The sequence below is a fragment of the Saccopteryx bilineata genome, chromosome X (genome assembly GCF_036850765.1).
Source record: "Saccopteryx bilineata isolate mSacBil1 chromosome X, mSacBil1_pri_phased_curated, whole genome shotgun sequence".
NCBI classification, from domain to species: domain Eukaryota; kingdom Metazoa; phylum Chordata; class Mammalia; order Chiroptera; family Emballonuridae; genus Saccopteryx; species Saccopteryx bilineata.
Window position 1 is genome coordinate 136019774 of NC_089502.1, and position 22752 is coordinate 136042525.

Here is a 22752-nt window from a genome sequence, read left to right on the forward strand (position 1 = left end):
TTATCTGGAGGCCATCCCCTGCCCCGGGAAGCTTTCCCCATGGCTAGAAAGAAGGCTGAGGACATTTTGTACTTTTGGCAAAGTGCTCAGAGACTGGTGAAATGTACCTTTGTAATTGTTGATGTATAATTTGCTATGTTGTTATAATTTGTGTAATGTGCCTAATTTCCTTGTGCAGGAATACCTGCACTTTAGATTGTGAAGCTAGCAAAAGGGGTGGAATGTTGGTCAAGTTTGTAAATATGATGTATATGTTTACTCGCTTATAGTTTGCATTGGGTGTGAGGGACAGGCTATAAGCAGGCAGGGTCATTATACCCTAAGGCTTAGTTTTAAGACTAAGCCTTCCAACCCTAAGTGACTGTATCAGAGACTTCCTTGTTTGTATATTGGATTAAAGGTTTTGATTTCTATACTATAAAATGGGGCAGAGGAGCCCATGCTGAAGGAGAGCAGAGAAAGGCCACTTGGAGGAGAGGAGAAGCAGCCAAGAAAGCAGAGTGTTGAAGGAGAAGGCAGTTTGTGCAGAGCTTGTGCAGAGAGAAGGAGATGGGGAACAGAGGTGAATAAGGCTGGTGAGGTAGAAAACTTTGATTCTAGGAAACTCGGATAAGTCAGTGGCTTTGGGAGCCCTGAATAGAAAGGGAAGTGTTTTCCCACTATGTGTATTTCTTGCCCACAGGGTACAAGCTAGGATTTAAGCTAATGATCCATCAGTTCTTGCTCCATTGTTTCATTACCGTCTGTTCGACTTGAATGCAAATCTACATGGGCCAGGCGGCTATGATGGTGGCCGTGGATACTGGCTTTACAATTAAACAGGACTTTGTGTATTGACATAATAATTACCACTTAAACTTAAGTTTCTAAGGAAGAAATAAATTCCAAATTCAGAACAACTGACTTAAAATAACATTTCTAGACAGACATTATTGGATTCCGTCCTTATCCTGAGATTCCAGAGCAAAATTACCTTAAAAAAGTTAGAGTTTCGAGCACATTCATTTCTAGCTTTTGTTCTTCACTTTTAAAGGGTCTTGTTTAAATAGACATTCATATTTATATACAAAATATACAATACAATAAACATATCACTGTCAAATATGGATGTAAAAAGCTTTTTTTATATTTCCTAAGTTTTAACTTCTCTTTCTGGTTAATTTGAAGCATTTCCTAATTTATATCCAAATTAGACAAGTAGTTAACACATTTTAATAAAAACATATAAGCATTATAAGATGTTAAAAACTGATCCCAAGGTTTAGCCCAGCCTTGTTTTGAAGGGGCAGACTAGAATTTCCTTATAGGGAAAAGAAAGAACATACCTGCTCATGATCAACCTCTACAGGTTGCTTCTTAATGATCCAGGTAACAGACTCCGAGAGTGGTGGAGTGGTCAGGGACCCCGAGTAGGTCCAGTAGTCCGGACAGGTGGGTATCAGGCAGGCAGGGTCAAACGACTCAAATTCCACTAGGGTGTCCTGGTCAAGAGAATGGGTCGACGCAATATCATTTCATAGTGAAAACCACTCAGGAATCTGATGACAAGGCAATGATTCTAGGAATGTTGGGGGATTAGCAGTAGACTGGAAGAGTTTCTAGAGGCCATCTGGGCATCTTAGGACTGAATCATGCCCATGCTTTGCTCAAGTTAACTGTGGATTTTTGACATTCCTCAGTGTGAACACGGCAGAACCCATTTTCTCCCTTCATTCTAGTGAGTTTCCAACAGGTGGTTTCCTCTGAACTTTTGGGAAGGTTTAGGTCAGGGGTCCCCAAACTACAGCCCGCGGGCCGCATGTGGCCCCCTGAGGCCATTTATCTGGCCCCCACCATACTTCCAGAAGGGACACCTCTTTCATTGGTGGTCAGTGAGAGGAGCATAGTTCCCATTGAAATACTGGTCAGTTTGTTGATTTAAATTTACTCGTTCTTTATTTTAAATATTGTATTTGTTTCCGTTTTGTTTTTTTACTTTAAAATAAGATATGTGCAATGTGCACAGGAATTTGTTCATATTTTTTTATAGTCTGGCCCTCCAACAGTCTGAGGGACAGTGAACTGGCCCCCTGTGTAAAAAGTTTGGGGACCCTTGGTTTAGGTGGTGGCTGGTACATGAATAAGGAGGCTTCCTTTTTTAAGAGATTAACATCCTCCTCCTTTCTAAAATCCAATGCAAGTTAGAAGCCAGGATCCTGGACTCAAAAGAAAACAAGAGAGAGAAGGGAAAGAAAAAGGGGGATATAGAGAGGGAGGGAGAGAGAAAGAGAGAGAGAATATGTGGACTTCCAGGGAGCGGCCCCTTTGGGATTCTGAATATTGAACAATTGATCTTGAGGCTGGCCAAAGGTATCCATCCTGAAGGATATGGGTAATTCTTCTTTAAAAACAAGTCAAGTGTCTTCTAACTTTCCTCTGCTTCCTGCCTGAGGGAGGGTTACTAGAGTCAAGAAGGCTGCTCTGATTGTTTCCACAAGGATTGAGAAGGAGGAAGTATCAGCAGCAAAGGAAGGGACCCCATTATGTTTCTTGAGTGCTCAGTGGCATGGCAGCAAAATTACAGTGGCCAGTGCCCACCAATGGAATGCCTTCGGTCCCCTGAAAGGCATCCCGGGGCCAGAGGCACTCTCAACATACAAGCATCATAAATGGCAAGTTGGTGTTTAGGGAACTTTCAAAGAGAACCTGAACTACACTGCAATTAATTACATTTCTCAATTCAAAGGGCCTTGTTAGTATTTCCACTCCTGAGATTGAAACAAAATATATTTCAAGTGATTTTGGAAAAAATATATTACCTTATGCTTAATTGATGGCAATGTATCCACCAATTTCTGTAACTCTTTATGATTTTCCCCTAGCTAAAGAAGAAGCAATGAGAAAGTATTAAAAACAATTGATACATTTGAAACTGTAACAGAACATGAATTAAAATTAACCACCTGGTGATTACATAAAAAGAAACCAACTGTACTACTTAAACTACACTTAACCTTGTAATTTAGATCACTAAATTGAAGTAGACACACAAGTAAATGGGCTGTGTGTAGACACAGTCCAATTGCCTACAGGAAATGGTGTGCCCCCATTTAACTATCAGTTCTTAAATTGAATTTTAAATTCATTAGAATTAAAAATTGTTCCATAGTCAAAGTAACTACATTTCAAGTGCTCATTTGCCACATGTGGCTTGTGACTACTCTGTTGGACTTGCATTTTTATACTATTTAAAATATATTCATAGTAATTATGTATTTTAACTATTTCCCCCAATATTCTCAGAACTTAGTATTGCAATGTTCTATCTGTTCATCCTAGAATATTACACATACGTTAAAGTTGGTAACTTATTTTTTACCTTTAAAAATACTCCTATCACAGCCAAACCATTTTCTTCCAGTGCTGCATCCTCAAAGTTTTCAAATTTGTCTGCATTCCAATGCACCAGGTGCAGCTGAAACACCATTGAAAGATGGTTTGACACATGACCACATAGGATCGCTCCGAAACAGACAGCCTTATTCAACATACGATATATCAACATGTTTTCTCACCCAAAACCAAGCCACTGGGAAAAGCATAAGGCAGTGTGGTGCAAAATGAGGTAAAAATGAAGAAAAAGAAGAAATGTATGCAGCAGTAGAAATTATTATGACTTTGGAATAGAGATGTTTATTTGGGGAGAAAACTAAAATACTTATAGCAGAGTAACATTTCAGTAAGGGAGCAACACTTGGCCATCCCCATTCTGATTTGCATATAAAGAACAGATGTTTATCTTGAATGAAATAGATTCTCCCCAAGTGATTTAGACAGGAGTTGAAGACACATTTCTTTGAGGGAGAATCAGTTAAAATGTGTTTCTTTTGAAGGTAACACTTAAAACTAAACCAAGGGGAAAGATTTTAGAAGAAATTCTATGTGCTATGTGCTATGTGCTATGTGCCCCTGTGTTTCACTACAAATCACTGCTCATTCATCATTCATGAATGCTTCATAACCCAGCCTCCCAAGTGATACCCTCACCAAGTGGTTCCCTCTCTCCCTCCCTTTCTCCCCTCCCCTCCCCTCTCCTCTCAAGAGGATCCCACCTAAAGACCTGTTGCTCTTATTTCAGAAATACCTGTTAAATCTTGCTCTTCTTCCCTCTTTCTATTGTCCCAGCCTTCATTTAGGTTCCCACTGTCTCTCACTTGGATTATGGACCTGGTGGCCCTGCACTGTTACTGGGTTTTTACTTTAGCCTATGATTTGAACTTAGCTTAGAATTCTGAAATAATTCCATTAATAAAATCTTAAAGTTCATTTCTGCTATATTATGAGATGAAGGCAGTTGTCATTTTAAATGTAATAACTGGGAATAATCTAATATGGCCCTGAGAGAGCTATCTAGATTTATAAGAATCACCTGATTCTTCCTGGTAAGTCCTTCAAACTAGAAACTCTGAACTATCCCCACTTCTCCACAGTTGTTACTGTTCCTGAGCTTCTCAACATACCTCTGCTGGGTAACATTTGCTGTCCACGGTATGCTCGGAGCCCCAGGCATCGATGGCCCCCCAGTGAAAATGGAACTGCTTCAACCGGTAGTTATGTTCCAGGGGTCCACCCTTGATCACTGAAATGGCACATCCAACAATTTAGGGGACAGTTTTTCACGCCATGGAAGGTAGGGGGAGAGGCCAAATCTGTGGATGAGCATTCTATGTGAACTGTCCTGAAGGGACACACTGTATTATATACAAGTATTTATCAAGTTGATCTCCGTGCAGTTAATACATGTGTAAGGGAGAGACCTGTACTCTGAATAACACTGAGACTTAACTCCACTCCAAGCTATATACAATTGTTTAAGGCCAATTCATGACTTATTTTTATATTCTACATTTACTGTATTGGGTACAGTAAAATACATATTTCTCTCAGCATATTTATCCAACCCAATCTTATAAAACTGAAATATGGGGACAAAAGGTATTCTATTGATTTTTTATGCACTGATGCTTTTCAATTTTCAGATACTAGAATTTCTTTCCCTTTCATTGAAATGGAATAGGAGATTTGTAAGTTAAAAATGATCACCCATCTCCCTTTGGACAGAGTGAACAATGGGAGTGATTCACACACTTCACCACCAGCTCACTGTATTGAATAATAAGTACCTTTTGTTTAGTTAGACAGAAGTTTTCTAATACTAGTGAAATCAATACATTACAGTATAGGCAAAATATCTGGATATGAATTTTTCAAGTCACTCATCCTCAGGCTTTGGTTGGTGCTCATTGTTTTGTTTTTATTTTATTTTTTGCTTGAATTTGCTAAAGCATATTAGTTCCTCATTTCATCCATCTAATCAGACTCTGGTGATGTCTGTCCATGGTTAAAACAATACAACAACATGAAAACCATCCATCTCATCTATCTTAATGATCTTTAGAGTTTATCACATCATTTGTTGAATTTTACGTACATGAATGATTGAGTACAGAGATCTCAAGGACCAAATACGCTGGATGTCATATAATGGTCTGCTATGTATTGTACTGGCTTTTGAAAATATTTTACCTAACTTCCTCTTTAAAAAGGAGTTTTGTAAGAGGTGAGCAAAGATGCCAATGACTAGTTTTTGTTGGGGGCAGGGCCAGTGCAGAGAATAATACAAAATGATTCAATAAATTAATAGGAGTATGTTACTAAAGTGTACTAATATAAAAATAAAATGTCTACCAAAATTTCTTATTTTCCTATCCCAGCTCCATATTGTGAGCATGACTTTGGCAAATATTCAATCTAATCTGTTGAATTAAATAGAAGTTCTGGTCCCAATGTAAGTGACCAGGGCAGAGGAGAGGCCCATCTTTTCTGCCCTATCCTCAGAAACACACTGGCAACATTTCCTGGACACTTACTGTGTACCTCCTCCAAAGATGAGGAGTAAGGCAGAGAGGAGATGTTACCAATGGAGGCTTCACGGGAGGGGAGCAGAACTGGTCTTCAGGTGTGTTTGGATTCACTGATATAATACTAACGACATTTTTACACTCATTGCCAACTTTTAAATCTGGACAATTTAATATAAAAATGCACATTTCCAACTTAACTTAAGAGTAAGACTCCTTGACCATATTAGGCACACACTCCCACTGGGCCACAATAGGCTGGGCAGGAGAAATGATCACTCCCTTTAGATCATCCCACCAGTTCTGTCTCCCCACCACGCTGTAAGCTCCTTAAAGGCAAAACCATCCTATTTTCCTTTCTAATCTGAGCACCTGGCATAATGCCTGACACTTAGAAGATCCTCAGTAAAACCAGGAACTAAAGAAATAGCCTGTAAAGTGTCTGTTGGGTTTGCAACACCACTGGTAACCTCAGCAAGAGCAAGGAAAAGGGTGGGGTCAGGTAGCACAGGTGTGGATAAGAGGGGCAAGTATTGTCAGCAAGAAACAGGGCAGAGAAGGCAGACAGAAGAGAATGAATTAAAAAGCAGAGCAGCCATAGATATATCAGATAATTATATCTTCATTTGTTTGAGGTTGTGGATATTTTGTTCTTTCTTTGCTCTAAGATGAGAAGAGATTAAACTTATGAAAAGCAGATAACAAATCTTAAACACCTCGCATAGTGTCAGGTAAGCAGCCTATGCAATGTTCATTCCCTTCCTTTGCTTTTAATGTGGAGGTGAGGGAGCTAGCAGAGAATGGGATGGTGAAGGGAAAGGTAATACACAAGAGCCCCAAACAGGGCTCATCTCTCCTTCTCTTTAATGCCTGGTAATATTGCTGATGAGAGTAATTTCATAAGAATCATCCATGGGACTCAGCCCAGGCATAACTCCGTGCCCTTTTCTATAATGTTTTGTATCCCTCATATGCACTCATTAAAATCAATAATTGTGTCCTATTCAGGGGAGCCAAAAAATAAAAACAAAACAATACCCAGCAGAGGGCAGTGGTATGAGATGCTTACATGCCTTCTCTTACCTTTTCATGTCTGTAAGGCTGGTTGCAATGTCCCCTCTTTCATTCCTGATTTTAGTAATTTGAGTCTTCTCTTATTTTTTTCCCCTTGGCTTACAGAGATACAGGTTTGTCAATTTTGTTGGTCTTCCCAAACAACCAACTTTTGATTCCACTGATTTCTATTTACTATGACCTTCTTTCTGTTGCTTTGGGTTTAATTTGCTTATCTCTTTCTAGTGTTTTAAGGTAGAAGGCTAGGTTATTGATATGAGAAATTTCTTCTCCAATATAGGCATTTTTATCTACAAATTTCCTTCTAAGCACTGCTTTTGCTGCATCCCATAGATTTAGTATCGTTTTTGACACATACCTTCCCCATCTCCTTCCCCTGTATACTTTATCCTCAGTTCTTTGTAAAGCACATTGTAGCAGAATGTCCTACTTTGTTGGGGGGGGACCCATAGACATTGATACTTATTAGATCCTTTCTTTTCTAGAATTAGTTGTTCCTTGCCTTTCTTTCTTTCTAGAATGTCTTTACTTTCTTTTATTTTCTTTATTTTTTATGACCATTCATTCTTTCTTCCTCTTTGAATGCTATTGATTATTTTGAAACAGCATGGAGAAATAGCAGTGAAGAATAAGCAGGAGATAGGAGGCAGTCACTGAAATGTGGAAAAAGAGATAGTTAGGTACTTATTAAAGATTAATGGTATCTCAAATAAAAATAATTATTAAAGCAAAATGAAGAGGAGATACCCCTTTTGGTCCTTCCTGACAAAACAAGTGGATAATTAGTGGCCTCTCTACAATTTTTCTTGCATTTTGTAAAAAGAGTGTGAGACTGACTCACCTAGGGATGGTAAGATTAAGGAATGATTTAGTTTGTTGTGTTTGGAGGTATCTAGAAACCTATTATAAGGAAAATGTTGGTCACTTGTTTTTCCATATGAGAATGCCCATGCAAATGGATGGATAAAAATTCCTGGATCAGGCCCGGGCTGGTTGGCTCAGTGGACAGAGCTTCAACCCAGCATATGGGTATCTCAAATTTGATTACAAGTCAGGGCACACAGAAGAAGGGATCATCTGCTTCTCTTCTCCTCCTTCTTCCCCTTCTCTCCCTCTTTCCCTTCCTCAGCCAGTGATCCAACTGGTTCCAGTGTTGGCCCAGTCACTGAGGTTAGCTTGATTGATTCAAGCATCTGCCCCAGATGAGGGTTGCCGGGTGGAACCTGGTCAGGGCACATGTGAGAGTCTGTCTCTATCTCCCCTCCTCTCACTTAAAAACAATTGGATCTATTATTTAAATAAGAAAAACATGACTAAAAAATAAAACAAAAAGCTATTTGCCTTGAGTGATCTTGGGATTAACACACTGGATTAAGAATCCAGTAAACAACTTCTTAAGATCTCCTAACTCAGTAAAGCAATAATATATTGAAAATAGTCTCTAGATGATCAGGGTCATTAGAAGGCTGACCACCATTTAGGATACTCAGAAGAAAAGAAAGAAGATTGCCAAGGACCTAGCTGAGATTGAGACTAATTAATATGCATCTAGAGTGAACGTCTGAGAGCTGGTGTTCTGTGGATTGGGTTTATCCATTAGTCTAGCTCTGGCGGGAATAATGGTAGAGCTCTAAGGGAGACACACCAAGTAGAGCTCACCATAGTGCAAGATGATCATCTGGAACACAGGGCTTTACCTTGTTGTTTTGAAGGTTTCTGGAATTCTTATACAAAATGCAATTATTATAGGCTTTTAGTTGAGATGGGGACACACTCTAGGGTTTAGAAAAATTAAGAAAGACACTGATGAATCTGGAGAAAAAGAACTAATTTCTAGCTTGAAAAATGTAAATAGATGTTTAGGGTTTGGGGGTCATGTAATAGCAAGGAGAAGAAAGGAGAAAATGGAGGACAACATAGACACCTAAGCCCTTAAGGGCAGACTTGAATACTTCCCGAATCACAGCAGAGAAGTATGTCAGAGGGGAAAGAAACAGAGACAGATGAATCCCATCGGAGGATCAGTCTGTTTGCAGTTGAATCAGAGGGCCATGTCTTAGTACTGGAGCATCTCTAGGAAAATTCAAGGAAAACCAAGATAAAATTGAGAATTCTAGAGCTCGGATAAACACAGGAGTGAACAACTCTATGCTTTAAGTTATCCTTTTACTTCACTCACGAACACTTTCATGGACTCATTTTCTCATATTCATAAGAGGAAATTAATTTCCTTTTGATCAGGGTTTCTCAGTCTCAGGTCTATTGATATTTGAGGCTGGATAACTCTTTATGAACTCTATCCTGTCTATTGTAGGATCTTCAGCAGCATTCCTGGCCTGAACCTACTAGATGCCAATCACACCACCATGTTCCAGTTGTGACAACTGAAATGCCTACAGACATTGGCAAGTGTCCCCAGTCCCTGGCAAAGAAGAGGTGCCAAAATTGCCACTGGTTGATAACCCTTGTTAAACTTTAAGATATATTGTTTCAAATACTGTAATAATTATTTCAATCTAATTAAGGCTATTTAATGCCATCCAACTCGACTTGAGGAAAAAAACCGTATAGAATTCATCACATTCTAAAGTTTCAGGAAAACTTTGAAATCATTTAGATTAATTTATATCTGGCTAGGAGGAAAAAAGATTCAAAAGCAATATGTTTGAATTTTAAAATATCTTTTAAAATTGTGTTTCCTTTAAACTAGGTAACATTGCTTAATTAAAAAAATTAATAGAAGGTAAATTTCCACTTCTCTAATTTCCACACTACTAGTTAAGTATAACTTTATGCACACATGAATATTATTGTCACCATTTCAAAGGAACTGAAGTCTGATCAGTGAAATCTGATTAAACACTATTACTATTTAACATAAAAGTGTCTTGAAAAGTCAGCAAGAAGGGGAAATTAGCACATATTCATAAACACAAAGAAAAGAAATTTAAGACACAGCTTTAATTTCACACCCTATCTTCTCAATGATGAATCTATACTTAGAGATATGCATATTTATTAATAGAAATATTACCTATACTAGAAGATAATGTGCATAAGAACTAGAAGGGACTATTTTCATACATTGAAAAAGTTCAATGTATCCCATCATTATTAACAAAAGAGGTCCATGGATTGTCCACAGAGACAGTGTGATGTGGCCTATGATACTACCCGTCTGGCTCTCACCTGATTTATCTGTAGAATCTTCAAATTCCACGAGGAAAGAGTATCCATTATTCCAGATATGTAGGCAAGTACTTGGGTCATATGAGATGGTAAGTGGTTTTAAATCAGGATCGTAGACACTGTCCCTCCACCGGATGTTGATGGGCGACTGGCGCTCACCTCTGGGAACCAGGTCCATGCTCTCCCAGAGTGGGTGCACTAGGACAAAGCACATTGGGACTGTCATCAGGATGTCCCTTATCTGGGAATCACACACCAGGCAGTTGTATGTGTGGAAAGGTCAGCAAGGCTAATGGAAACTAGAAGTCTCAGGATTTAGCCACGTAGGGGCTTCATGGACTCACTAAAGCAGAGGACATGGACACAAGCAGGTCAGAGATCCCTTTGCAGAGGAGCAGACTCTGCTGTCTTGTCAAACTTAAGGCTCTCAGTCGACCTTCTAATTTCACTTAAACTAAATGCGACCCAGTGCTGTGATAAAGGAACAATGCATGGGGATTAGGATTAATCATTTCCTGGGCTCCACCTGTGTCCCAATATGCCAAGGTAGCAGGTTTGATCCCCGGTCAGGGCATATACAGTAATCAACCAATGAATACGTAAATAAACGGAACAACAAAGTGATGTTTCTCTCTCTCTCTCTCTAAAATAAATCAATAAATTTAAAAAAATTTTAAAGAAAACTTAGAAAAAATGTATATGAATTGGTACAATATGCTCATAACTGGATTAGAATGGAAATTCCTTGCAGGCAGTAGCCATATCCTCCTCCTTTTTTTATTGTCCTGTAGTGCTTTATTTGATATATGTATTTTAATTTTAGTATTAAACTTTATTATCTAGATAAAAAGCTGTATTTGATTGTGCAATATTTTTACACTTCTACAAACACAGCATCCTTGATTCAGTTTTAAATATGCCTGGCACTAGTCTTGACATCTTCTGCTTTGAGATCTTCAGACTTGAATCTGTACTGGAGAATTCATACTTGTTGTGATCAGATTAATATAATTTGAAATCTATTAGTTTTTAAGAGTGAAGTTGTTTTAATCTAAGAATTAAGTTGTTTTTATAAGTAAAGTTGCTTTGATATGAGTGGCATGAACTGTGTCAGAATGTCTTTTATTATTGGGGGGGGTTCTGACAAGAATTCAGAAGGGTAGAATGAAAATAATTTGTTCTCCCCTACATATATACATGTAACTATCTGCCTCCCCCTGCTGCTCTGCAAGCCAGAATTGAACTGGCTTTCAATCATGTGTGGACTGAATGAATATGACAAAGAACATCACAGGGAAAGTTTCATTCTTATTTCATATTACCCTACTGACCACATTATTTTTCCTTTAAAAATCTTTCAGGTTCATCTCTTCCTTGCCTCCCCCACGACTACCAGCCCAGTTCAGGCCTCTATAGACCAGACTTTATACCATGCCTCCTGGTTGGTTTGCCCCCTCTCTCATTCCCCTCTACTCTGTCTTCCCAAATTCTGATCTTGACACTTTCTCCAACCATTCTGACCGACCTTTTCTTCTGTTGACCTCACACTGCACTCACTTTCACACCATTTAGCACCCAACCATGCCTCAGGCAATGTGCATTTACTTTATTTGCTCAAAGGGCCTGTGTCAACTCTAAGCCCTAAGGCCTGAGTCCTGTACTTTTTTACAGGCCTAGGGCTGGGCTGATATTGGCACCAGGAACCATGGAGGCACTTGATGCTTATTTTACTGATAGAGAAAACCAAACAAGTTAATACCAAGCTCTCTAACCTTACCTCTCACTCTTAGTCTCTACAACCAGGCGAGCAGGTGTAACCCAGAACACTTCCTGCATTCACATGATCACATCTACTTGTTTCTCTCACATAACTGAAAATTTTACCAGACTCTTAAGGTAAGTTCAAGCCCCTGCCCTGACAACCCCATATTATAGAGTGCTCCCTCATCTGCTGCTACTCATAGGCAACTGCTCTCTGTGCATGCACTGTCTAACATGGTACCAACTTGCTCAGTGTAACTAGTTTAAATTGAGATGTGCTATAAATGTAAAACACCTAGGGAACTTGAACACTTAGTATAAAACAAAGAAAGTAAAGTATTTCATTATAATTCTTTTTTCATCTTATTTTAAAGTGATAATATTTTGGATATATTGGGTTAAACAAAATATTTTAGTAAACAAATCTTACCTATATACCATACTATATTTCATCTATATATTTTTTCCTATATCAGAAGAATTAATTTTACAAATGAACAAAATTTACCCCACCCAGTTATGTTGAGATGTAACTGATATACTATTTGTTCTTTTAAAAATGTGCTATTAGAAAATATAGAATAGCGAACATAGCTAGTTTTTGTGGCTTACATTATTTAGTTACTGTACAGTATTACTCTATACACTCATTAGCTTCTCCTTCTGTGTCGTGACCAATATTGCGCTTTACCTTGAGATGTGCCATTTTGTCATCTAATTGAAGACCACGCTAGTTGGCTGAGAGCTCAGTGCAGTGCCTGGACACACAGTCCTCCATGGGACTTTGGGAGGGAGATTACAGTATATCGGCTATTAGAGCATCAGGGCTGCACAAGGCATTCTGATGCTGAGCCCTGATAACCACAGTACATGCATGCAGTTGGCAGCTCAAGAGATTAAAGCCCACATTTTCTGTAGCTGCAGATACCCCAGGTCTCTAACAAAATCCCAAGGGGTTCCTAACCAGCCCACTGTTTCTCAAGATGATTTGAAAGTTAATGAAGAACAACACAGGCTGGTGTCCTGGCCAATATTATCTGGGATTAGCAGAATTCTTTGTGAAGAACACATTGCAAAGCAAACTCTTTCATACAGTTAAGTCCTCACATATTAATAGTTCTTGGGAACTGTGATTTTAAGCAAGACAACCAATAAGGAAACCAATTTTACTATGGGCTCATTGTACACAGACCTGTGCCGTAGGAATTTCACTGGCATTTATATCAATGAGCCCATGGTAAGATCGGTCAGTCACCGTTTCCCAGAACCCACCCACGATGTTAGGTGAGGACTTCCTGCACTACTGCTCTCCAGGCTTTATTTGTGCTCTGCACAATCAGCTGCAGAAATATACTACTTTCCAACACAATTCCGTTATAACAGTCTTGTCAAACAGAACTTTCCCTGATGATAAACATTTCCAATATGGTAAGTGCTAGCCACATGTGGCCATAAACTTTTAACAAATTTATATTTACATGGAAATGCACACATGAGGCTAGTGGCTACATTTTATACAGTACCATCCTATTCCAAGTCCTTCTAAAAAGAAATGTTTCTCTTTCTTCTAAAAGTAAGGGATCATGAAATTAAGAATCATTGGAATGATAACAAACCATGCTAGATGATACTTTGCATTTCATTAAACTAAGAGGTAACATAATTACATTATTTCCTCACTGTTTAAGATCTCATGCCTACATTTCCTTCATGTGATAATTAGGCTAATTTCACTGGATGATACAGTAAGTGAACTGACTTTATTTTTATCTTGGGTAATAGGAGCAAGGCTTTTATATTTATTTGATTAGGTGACCAGTCCCCAGTTAGGACTGTCAACATTTACTGTCTGCTACTTGAGATAACAGCACACAGCAATTTGCGTCTCAGCCAGTGATCAGCTGGGGGAGCGTGGGCAGTGAAGGCACAGCAGAGAGCACAGGCTCTAGTGAACACTGCTTTCTGAACTCACCACATCCTCCTCCTTCACTGACAACTTCATCTGCTTCACCCCATCCGACAAGTGGTCAGACTGAAACACTTGAGGGAGGCACTGAGCCCATGACGATGAGAAAGATGGTGAGGAGACAACACTCCCAGGACCAGAAGAGTGGCCAACAGGGAGTGTCTGTGTGGCAGGCACAGCTAAGGACTTGTCACTTGTCTTTGCTAGCCCAAAACATTCTTGGGTCATTCTTGGTCACAAGTTGAAATATAGAAAAGAAAGACACTTAGCATGAGTAATTTTTGGCAGGACTTACTTTCTCTAAAACAAAGAGACTTTTTAGCAGAACTTACTTTTTCTAAAAAGACTCCCTACCCGTGGCCTTGAGGCTGGGTTTCCAGGCTGTGGCCTTGGAGAGTTCCACAAGGTTGCAGATGTTCCCAGAATGTTTCTCCCTGAATTAACCTTATAGATAAACATTGTAAGAGAGCTTGTTTCACTGCTGTGTTTTACTGTTAGGCTTCCTCTCCTCCCCATTCCCCAATCAGTATGTAATTTTGTCTTTAAAAGATAGCCCCAAACTATTTTCGGGGTTGCATGATTTGGACGACTTAGGTCTCTTGTGTAGTCACCGGCTTTAAATAAAGACTCCTTAATTTGGCTACTTAATAGTGTGGCAGAAAACGTCTGTTTCTCACTGTGCCAATACAACAAAGTGAACCTGAGCCTTCTGCTGGGGACTGATGTGTCCGAACAATGAGCAGTATCTTTATACCAGGTTATGAGAACCAGACAGGCTCACTGGCCCAGGGCAGCAGGAACCACAATATTCTCCTGGGTGAAAACAGGGAAGGATGGTGTCATAGGACAAATGCCAAATCAAATGTTGACTGTCACCTGCTTTTCTTAGCAACTTACCAAGAGTGCGTCTGATCGGGAATTTAATCAAAGGAAGACCTACTTCCCAAAGCCACAACTACTTTTTGTCATTTTGTGAGCAAAAATGAAGCAAAACTCTCCTAAAGATATGAATATAGTGGATTTTAGACTTAGTCCTTTCAACTTGCTTTTAAAAAGTAACACTTTATTAATTAGATCAATATATCTATTCTTTCCCACTTGAAGCCTCAGAGTGCCAGTGTTGAGAATGAACCAGTCTGTGTAGGATGTGGGCTTGCTGGTAGGAAGTCACACCCAGCAACCAGAATGCTTTATAACTCTGGCCAGTTTATTTTAATGACAACACAGTCAATGTGGGAGGAAACAAAATACACTCGCAATAAAAATATATTTATGGGGCAGTCTCAGGCCCTTGGATTTAGCTAGATGATCACCCTAATTTACAAGCATTCCTTCCTCACCTATTTTTTTTATGATGTGCACATGCGGTCAAAAGAGACTGAACCCAAAGAGAAAAAATCGAGTGACCTAGACTAGACCTAGGAGGAAGCCAACATTTGAAAACTCGGAGTCACTCCCTTTTTCATAAAGGAAAATGTGAAAAATTCCTCTTTAGCAATATACTTAACCTCTTCAGCTCTCCATACTCAAACTCATCTCTCCACAAACGCACAGGTTATTCTCTCCTGTCATCTCAATGGTTCTTACCGGGGGCAATTTTGTCCCCCGGATCTCCTTTGGTAATGTGCGAGACATTTTTGCTTGTTACGCCTGGGCAGGGAGACTGCTGGCATGTAGTGGGTGGAGGCCAGGGTGCCATGCAACATCCTACAGTGCACAGGACAGTTCCCAGCAACACAGAACGACCCACCGCCGTCAGCAGTGCCGTCTGGAGATCAGAGCCCGCAGAGATGCGGATGGTAAGGGGTGTTCCAGCAGGGGAGGAGACGCCAGACGTTTCTGTGAAGACCGTCTGCTGCCTCACTTCATCTGGTGAGTGAGTGCCCCGCAGAACGTGCACTTGACAAGCTGGCCAGCTAGCAGTAACTGCAATTTGTGACTTGAGAAAGAATATTCCGGAGTGTGGAGCTGGTGTTCTGAACTGCTGCTTATCATTAATAGGCAACTTCCCGAATGTTCAGATCCACATTGAACATTTGGCAGTGTTGGATCAAACTTAATAAAAAATACAGCTGCTAACAAGAAACGATCAAGAGCAGTTTCCAAAGTATTGGAAACTGGGATACTTCCCTTGTCCTATTTCTGCATGGCATCATTTAAACATGTTAAAACTGGTCAAGAAAAGGACTTTACCAATCTTACTCTAGTATCCAATCACCACATGCTAGGCCTGACCTGTGATGTCTCAGTGGGGAAAGGCTGGACCTGGAATGCTGAGGTCGCCAGTTCAAAACCCCGGGTCAGGGCACATAAGGAAGCAACTGCTTCCCACTCCTCCCCACCCCCACCTCCTTTTCTCTCTCTGTCTCCTCTCAAAAAAAAAAAAAAAAAAAAAAAAAAAACTTACCACGTAGTGCACTGTAGACTTACATGTGTTACATGTCAATTATAGCTCAATAAAGCTGGAGCAAAAAGAATTGCCCACATCTATTTTATAGGATGAACAGAGAAACAAGTAGTTAATTATCACAGTTCTTAAGGCACGGAAACCCACTCTGGAGTGCCATGGACGTCCTATCTCCAAATCCTTAAAACATGCGTGACTGTTAGGAAACACCAAGCCTCCTGTATTCTGTAAGGCAGCAGTGTACTCACAGGCTCGGTTCCGGGTTTTGTAAGTGCAGGTGTAGAGGCTGCAGGGCCTCACTGGCGTGGACCTCGGAATCGGAATCGGGAATCTTCTCCACAGCGATTTGCATAGAGAGACTTGAAGAATCGTCCTGAGGCTGCTCATCCCCACCATCTTTAACGTTGCAAAGAACTTGCAGGAACCTAATTACCCAGAGGCAGGAGGAGAGAGGAGGAAAAGCTGTCAATAGTAGAGACTGAGGATCACCGGGACTCCTCCTAAGTAGCACAACCACATTCATACGGTGCACAGCCTTGGGATGAGGAAGGCCCAGGTGACAGTCCATAGTTCATCCACTCCTGTTTCCCACATTCATTGGTCACTTCATTGGCAGGGTCTGGATGACTGCCTCAGGCGCCCTTCCTTACTTACCGTCGGGATTGGCAAATATTAGAGGTCCAGAAAAATGATTCTCTTTAACCACAAGAATGAAAAGACTGTTTACAGACAGTTTCTTAAAATTAAAAAAGATAGTCATTTTCTGAAAAGCAAAGAGTGCAGCATGGCATGTACATATAGGAAGTGAGCAAAGATTAAAGCTCCCCCCAAGCAGCCTGAATAAGAAAATCAATCTGTATTTGTACTGCTTAAAAACAACAACAACCTAAGGTACATCCTGCCAAAAGAGTTAGGGGCGGTTTTGAAATCTCAGCTTACACATAAAATGTGACTGCCAAGTTTAACAGTAACACGATTTCCCTTGGCTAATGGGGGAAATGCAGAAGGTTCATCTCGGCCTAATCTACAAGTAGATTCAATACAAAGATTCATTTATGACTGCACTGATGACCTCCCTACCTCTCACATGTTCATAGTTGAGTCTCAGAAGATGATGGTTTATAAGGTATTCACTATAGTGTCCTGAAATGATAGTAATGTTAACTCTCAGTGCTTCTTCCCTACTCTCTGCCCAATATTGCTTCATCCAATTTTCTTGAAAACTCTTATTCCTGTACCAAGTAAGCAAGCAATGTCAAAACTGAAAACAAAAACTTTTTTTCTTGATTATACCTTCACTCCACTATCGATTACAAAGTGTTTAGAGTGACTACTTGAGATGCATTCAAACAACTGTCCTGTACACTATTTTAGCATCAGTGAGTATGGTTTAGATTCACGGCTGGTAGCTGTAGCCCTGTAGACCTCTCAGCCTCATGTCCAATTCACACTCCTGCCTGCACACCAGCCCCATGGATTTTGGTTCTTCCAACTCCTGATGCTCCCACTAGACTCAGGGTTTATGCATATACTCCTCCTCCCCTGGACCACTCTCACCCCCTCAGTGCCTGGTTATGCACCCTTTGATGATCACATCCCACTTTGTCACAACCTAGGAGCCTGCCTTGACTGTGGTCTATTTGGTGAGCCCAGGGCCCTCTTCTCTTGGTCACAGTGCTGATCCCAGTTGAATTAAACATGTCATCAGAAATGTAACTGGTGACACCATCTATCTCTGCCTCTTTCACAGGTGGGTCTCTTGGGGACACACTGCTTAGCACAGGGGTCGGGAAACTTTTTGGCTGACAGAGCCATGAATGTCACATATTTTATAATGTAATTCCATGATAGCCATACAACGACCCGTGTACATTTTGCATTATCCAGTAAACATTTGGTGTTATCCCGGAGGACAGCTGTGATTGACTCCAGCCACCCGCAACCATGAACATGAGCAGTAGGAAATGAATGGATTGTAATACATGAGAATGTTTTATATTTTTAATGTTATTATTATTTTTATTAAAGATTTTTCTGCGAGCCAGATGCAGCCATCAAAAGAGCCACATCTGGCTTATAAGCCAGAAGTTCCCAACCCCTGGCTTAGCACATGATGGCTACTTGATCATCTGAGTAGGTGCAGAAGACCTTAATCCTCATTTCAGGAACTGAGAACACTGAAGTGACTGCTGGAATGTTGTCATATTAAGGATTTTTCCTTTTACTACTTGTCATCATCACCCATTTGCAGGTTTAGTTATACATTGGAAATACTTTTAAACATTTGTCTTTTAAGAGGAGGGTCTCATATCCTTACATATAAAACGTGAAGGGCCCCCAAAGTTCTGCCTGATCTGAAAGAGGAACCTATCCAAATACGAACCGAACCTGGTCTCACAGGGATGGGAATTCTGCCAGTACTGATTTTCATGTAACATTTATTGTCATTTCATTTGTCCCATGCACTATGTTGGGTGCTCCATGCAAAGAGGAAGAAGACATGAACTCTAGCTTCCAGGTATGCATTGTCTCCTCTTAGGAGCATCTTGAAATGCACATTCATGGGAAGGGAAGCACACTCCAATCCAGTTCTCAGCAGGTGTTCGTGCCTCCTCAGATCCTGCCTTCAGCCTGTTGGAGGCCTCTGAACAGTTTGGCAACACCAGGGGAGGGCAGATACCAAAAGGCATATTAAGAGAAATTGAGAACCACTAAAGACAGGTCATTTACGTACTTGAATTTTATCATTCATGCCGTCTTTCCAAGAAGAGAGATCTTAAAAAACCACATTAGGATCCCCAGTGATGCAGAGAAAGGAGGCACCCATTCTGACTTCACCCGCCCCTCTTCATGGACATCACTGCTATTAACTGGCTGTGAACTAACTAGCTCTTTCACCCTGCAGTATGGCCCCTGACTCCCCAGTGCTGAGCTACAGGGGAGAAGGCTAGACTCAAGGGAAAGGTGAGGTGTTAATTCCCATTATTACCTTGAGAGGAACAACTGAGGGCTCCAGGCAGATCTCTTTTTAATTAGCTATTCACCACGTGCCTGGACAAGTATTGCAGAATGCGGTGTGGCAAGAAGCCAGCCTTTCAGCCTCTGTGCTGTTATCTGCAACATTTTGCAAATGAACAAACACACTTGACCTCAGGGAGTGGAGATGCTCATCACCACATGAAATGAAATTGGTAGGATGTTCTCAAACCCTGAGGATCCTCACTTGTAAGCCTGAATCCTCACCTGGAGTCTTCAGGACAGTGACACCTAAATTATGTCTTCATGGACAAAAGGGGTTGTAAATTCTGAATCAACTTAAAATCACTTTTGTTCAGAATAGCTTTCTGTGTATTTGTATGTATGTAATTTTGGAGGAAGCAGGTATATTAAAATGTACCTTAATTCTGTTCTTCTTTGTATTGACCTCCATTTCTGAATGAAAGCAATAATGAGTGACTGTCTCATCCAAAACACTGTGCTGAGTAAAAATGAAAAAGTCATGTTTTCTCACCACTCCCACAAGCTTATTATTTACAAGAAAAAATTACTTAAACAAACAACTTCTCTTTTGTTTTTAGTTACCTTTTTTTTATTTTTCTTAAGTGAGAAGCAGGGAGACAGAGAGACAGACTCCCGCATGCGCCCGACCAGGATCCACCTGGCATGCCCACTGGGAGTGATGCTCTGCCCATCTGGGGTGTTGCTCCATTGCAACCAGAGCCATTCTAGCACCTGAGGTCGAGGCCATGTAGCTGTCTTCAGCACCCGGGCCAACTTTGCTCCAATGGAGCCTTGGCTGCGGGAGGGGAATATAAAGATAGAGAAAAAGGAGAGGGAGAAGGGTGGAGAAGCAGATGGTCGCTTCTCCTGTGTGCCCTGGCTGGGAATTAAACCCGGGACTTCCACACGCCAGGCCGACACTCTACCGTTGACCCAACCAGCCAGGACCTACCTTTTTTTATTGTAGTAAAATATACATAATATCATTTTCAAATTTTAAGTAGAATTAAATGCATTCACAATGTTGTGTACCCATCACCAGTAGCTATACCCAAAATTTTTCATCATCCCCTATATAAACTCTACCCATTAAAAGATAACTCCTCATTCCTCCTGATCCCCCAAGCCCCTACTCTAATTTCTGCCTTTATGTATTTGCCTATTGTACATACTTCATATAAGTGGAATTATATAATATTTTCCCCTCTGAGAATTGTTTATTTCACTTAATATAATTAAACAAATACTTTTAAATCAAAGCCAGATGTGATAACAGCCCTGGTATAATAAGAACAGAGGACACAGGCTCTGAGCTTCAGAAGAGGGTGAGATGTGAACCATGTTTCATAACAGAGAGACTATTTTAACAGGAGGGGCAGAGACAGAGAGATGGACAGGGGTATTATCAGCGATGATGAGGATATTGGTGGAAGGCAGGGTGTTTATGAGCCAAGGCCAGAGAGGACAGTTGAGGTTGGAATAGGCAGAACTTTGGGTTTATTTGGTGACCAATCCCAGTGTCAGGGGGAGGAGGGCAAACATTTGGAAAAGGACTCCTTTCTTGCTTACAATCTAGATAAAAGAAAGACTTAGTAATTTCCTGGAGTATGATGCCAATTCAAGGTATACTCAACAGAAGGAAATTGCTGTTCTGTCCTGAAAAGAGAATGTTATGATAAGACAAGGTCAATAGCACGCCTGACCACCATGGGAGTTGTACAAATGAGTGGGCATGCTCTTGACCCTGGACAAGGGACCATGTGAGGGTCTGAGACCTGTTACCATGGTGCCCAGAGCATACTGGGTAACTGATTCTTGGTCTAGCTTCAGAGCCATCAAGAGAACCCTGTGGCAAGGCTGAGCTGGCACAGCAATCTGGAGTTGACCTCCAAAACTGTGACCATGCCTTGAGGACTGCTCTGTGATCATGCTGTCTGTGCACAACGCCAAAGCTGACTGCTAATGCCACCTCATCTAGAGTAAGTGTCTCTTATACACTTCTAGACCAGCTCTCTAGAACTAGAAAGACACAAAAGCTTGATATCAACCTTACCTTCTAGTCCAGGGATAGTCAACCTTTTTATACCTACTGCCCACTTTTGTATCTCTGTTAGTAAAATTTTCTAACCACCCACCGGTTCCACAGTAATGCTGATTCATAAAGTAGGGAAGTAACTTTACTTTATAACATTTATAAAGCAGAGTTACAACAAGTTAAAGCATATAATAATAATTACTTATCAAGTACTTTATGTCAGATTTTCGCTAAGTTTGGCAGAATCAATCTTTATAATACAACTTACTATATAGTTAAATTTTTTTATTTACATTTTGGTCGCTCCACTACCGCCCACCATGAAAGCGGGAACGCCCACTAGTGCACAGCAGGGACCAGGTTGACTACCACTGCTCTAGGTTGTCTCCTCCACAAAGCCCACCAAGTCATAGGCTGCACGAAGTGGTCTGGAAGAGTTAACTTCCATTTTTCTCTTAAGAATACTGCTGATGTCACCGTAGGAGGCACTGACTCTGAAGATTACTTTGTGTATTTTGACAAACAAAACAAAACAAAATAAAAACAAAATCTTGTTACAAAAAGCCAATTGTATCTGAACTTCTCATAATCTGAACACCATAATTAAGGTGTTGTCCAACCAGATACACAGGGGACATGGTGGAAGGTAAAGGTTGGAAGGCTTTCAGGCAGTATTCCATGTGCCCAAGAGGAAGCACTGATGGTTTCTGATGACCTTCAGCCCAGTGCAGGATGGATGGGCGTGGGCAAGGACGGGAGCCAGGAAAGTTAGCAACAAGATGACTCCTTCAACCACCCTTCATCGAACCCATCCCCCTTATATTCTTCCATTCATAAAGACATCAATTAAACGTATAATGCCAGAGACCATTCTAGGATCAACAGGGCAATAAAACAAAGTCTCTACCCTTGTGAATCCTACATTCTAGTAGGACGAGACAGACAATAAATAATTTAATATATTAGTCAGTTGTAGAGACAATGAAATTAAAATATTTTCAGTGAAAAGTAAGGCAGGATAAGGTGAATTTGAAATGCCACTGGGAAAGAAGTGTTGGATTTTAAATAAATTGTTTGGGAAGGCCTTATTGAGAAGGTAAAAATTGAGCAAAAGATTGAAGGAAGTGAAGGAATTCATTATCAGGCTACCAGGAGGAAGGACATTCCAGGCAGAAGGAATTGCCTGTGCAAAGACTCTGAAGTGAAGGAACTAATCAAGTGGCTATCTAGAGGAAGGACATATATATACATATATATGCATATATATGTGTGTCTCTGTGTGTGACTAATGTATGTATGTATATATACGTATATATATATATATAAGTAAAATAGTTTGAGGCTCTGAGATGGGAGTGTGTCTGGCACACAGAAGGGATAATAAGGAGATCAACAGGGCAGGATTGGAGTGAACCAGGAA

The 22752-nt window shown here is 40.4% G+C and overlaps 1 protein-coding gene across 2 annotated transcripts in view; it reads right to left on the bottom strand.

Moving 5' to 3' along the window:
• Positions 1-22752, bottom strand: part of CA5B (carbonic anhydrase 5B) — a 136291-nt gene that overhangs the window by 29270 nt on the left and 84269 nt on the right. For both annotated transcript variants that reach the window (XM_066249749.1, XM_066249748.1), the window contains exons 2-7: positions 16546-16722; positions 10164-10361; positions 4500-4618; positions 3359-3454; positions 2799-2861; positions 1326-1481 (exon numbers count right to left, since the gene is read on the bottom strand). In XM_066249749.1, the coding sequence (XP_066105846.1) occupies positions 1326-1481; positions 2799-2861; positions 3359-3454; positions 4500-4618; positions 10164-10361; positions 16546-16693 (780 nt within the window). In that variant the 5' untranslated portion in view covers positions 16694-16722. The remainder of the gene's footprint in view (positions 1-1325; positions 1482-2798; positions 2862-3358; positions 3455-4499; positions 4619-10163; positions 10362-16545; positions 16723-22752) is intronic.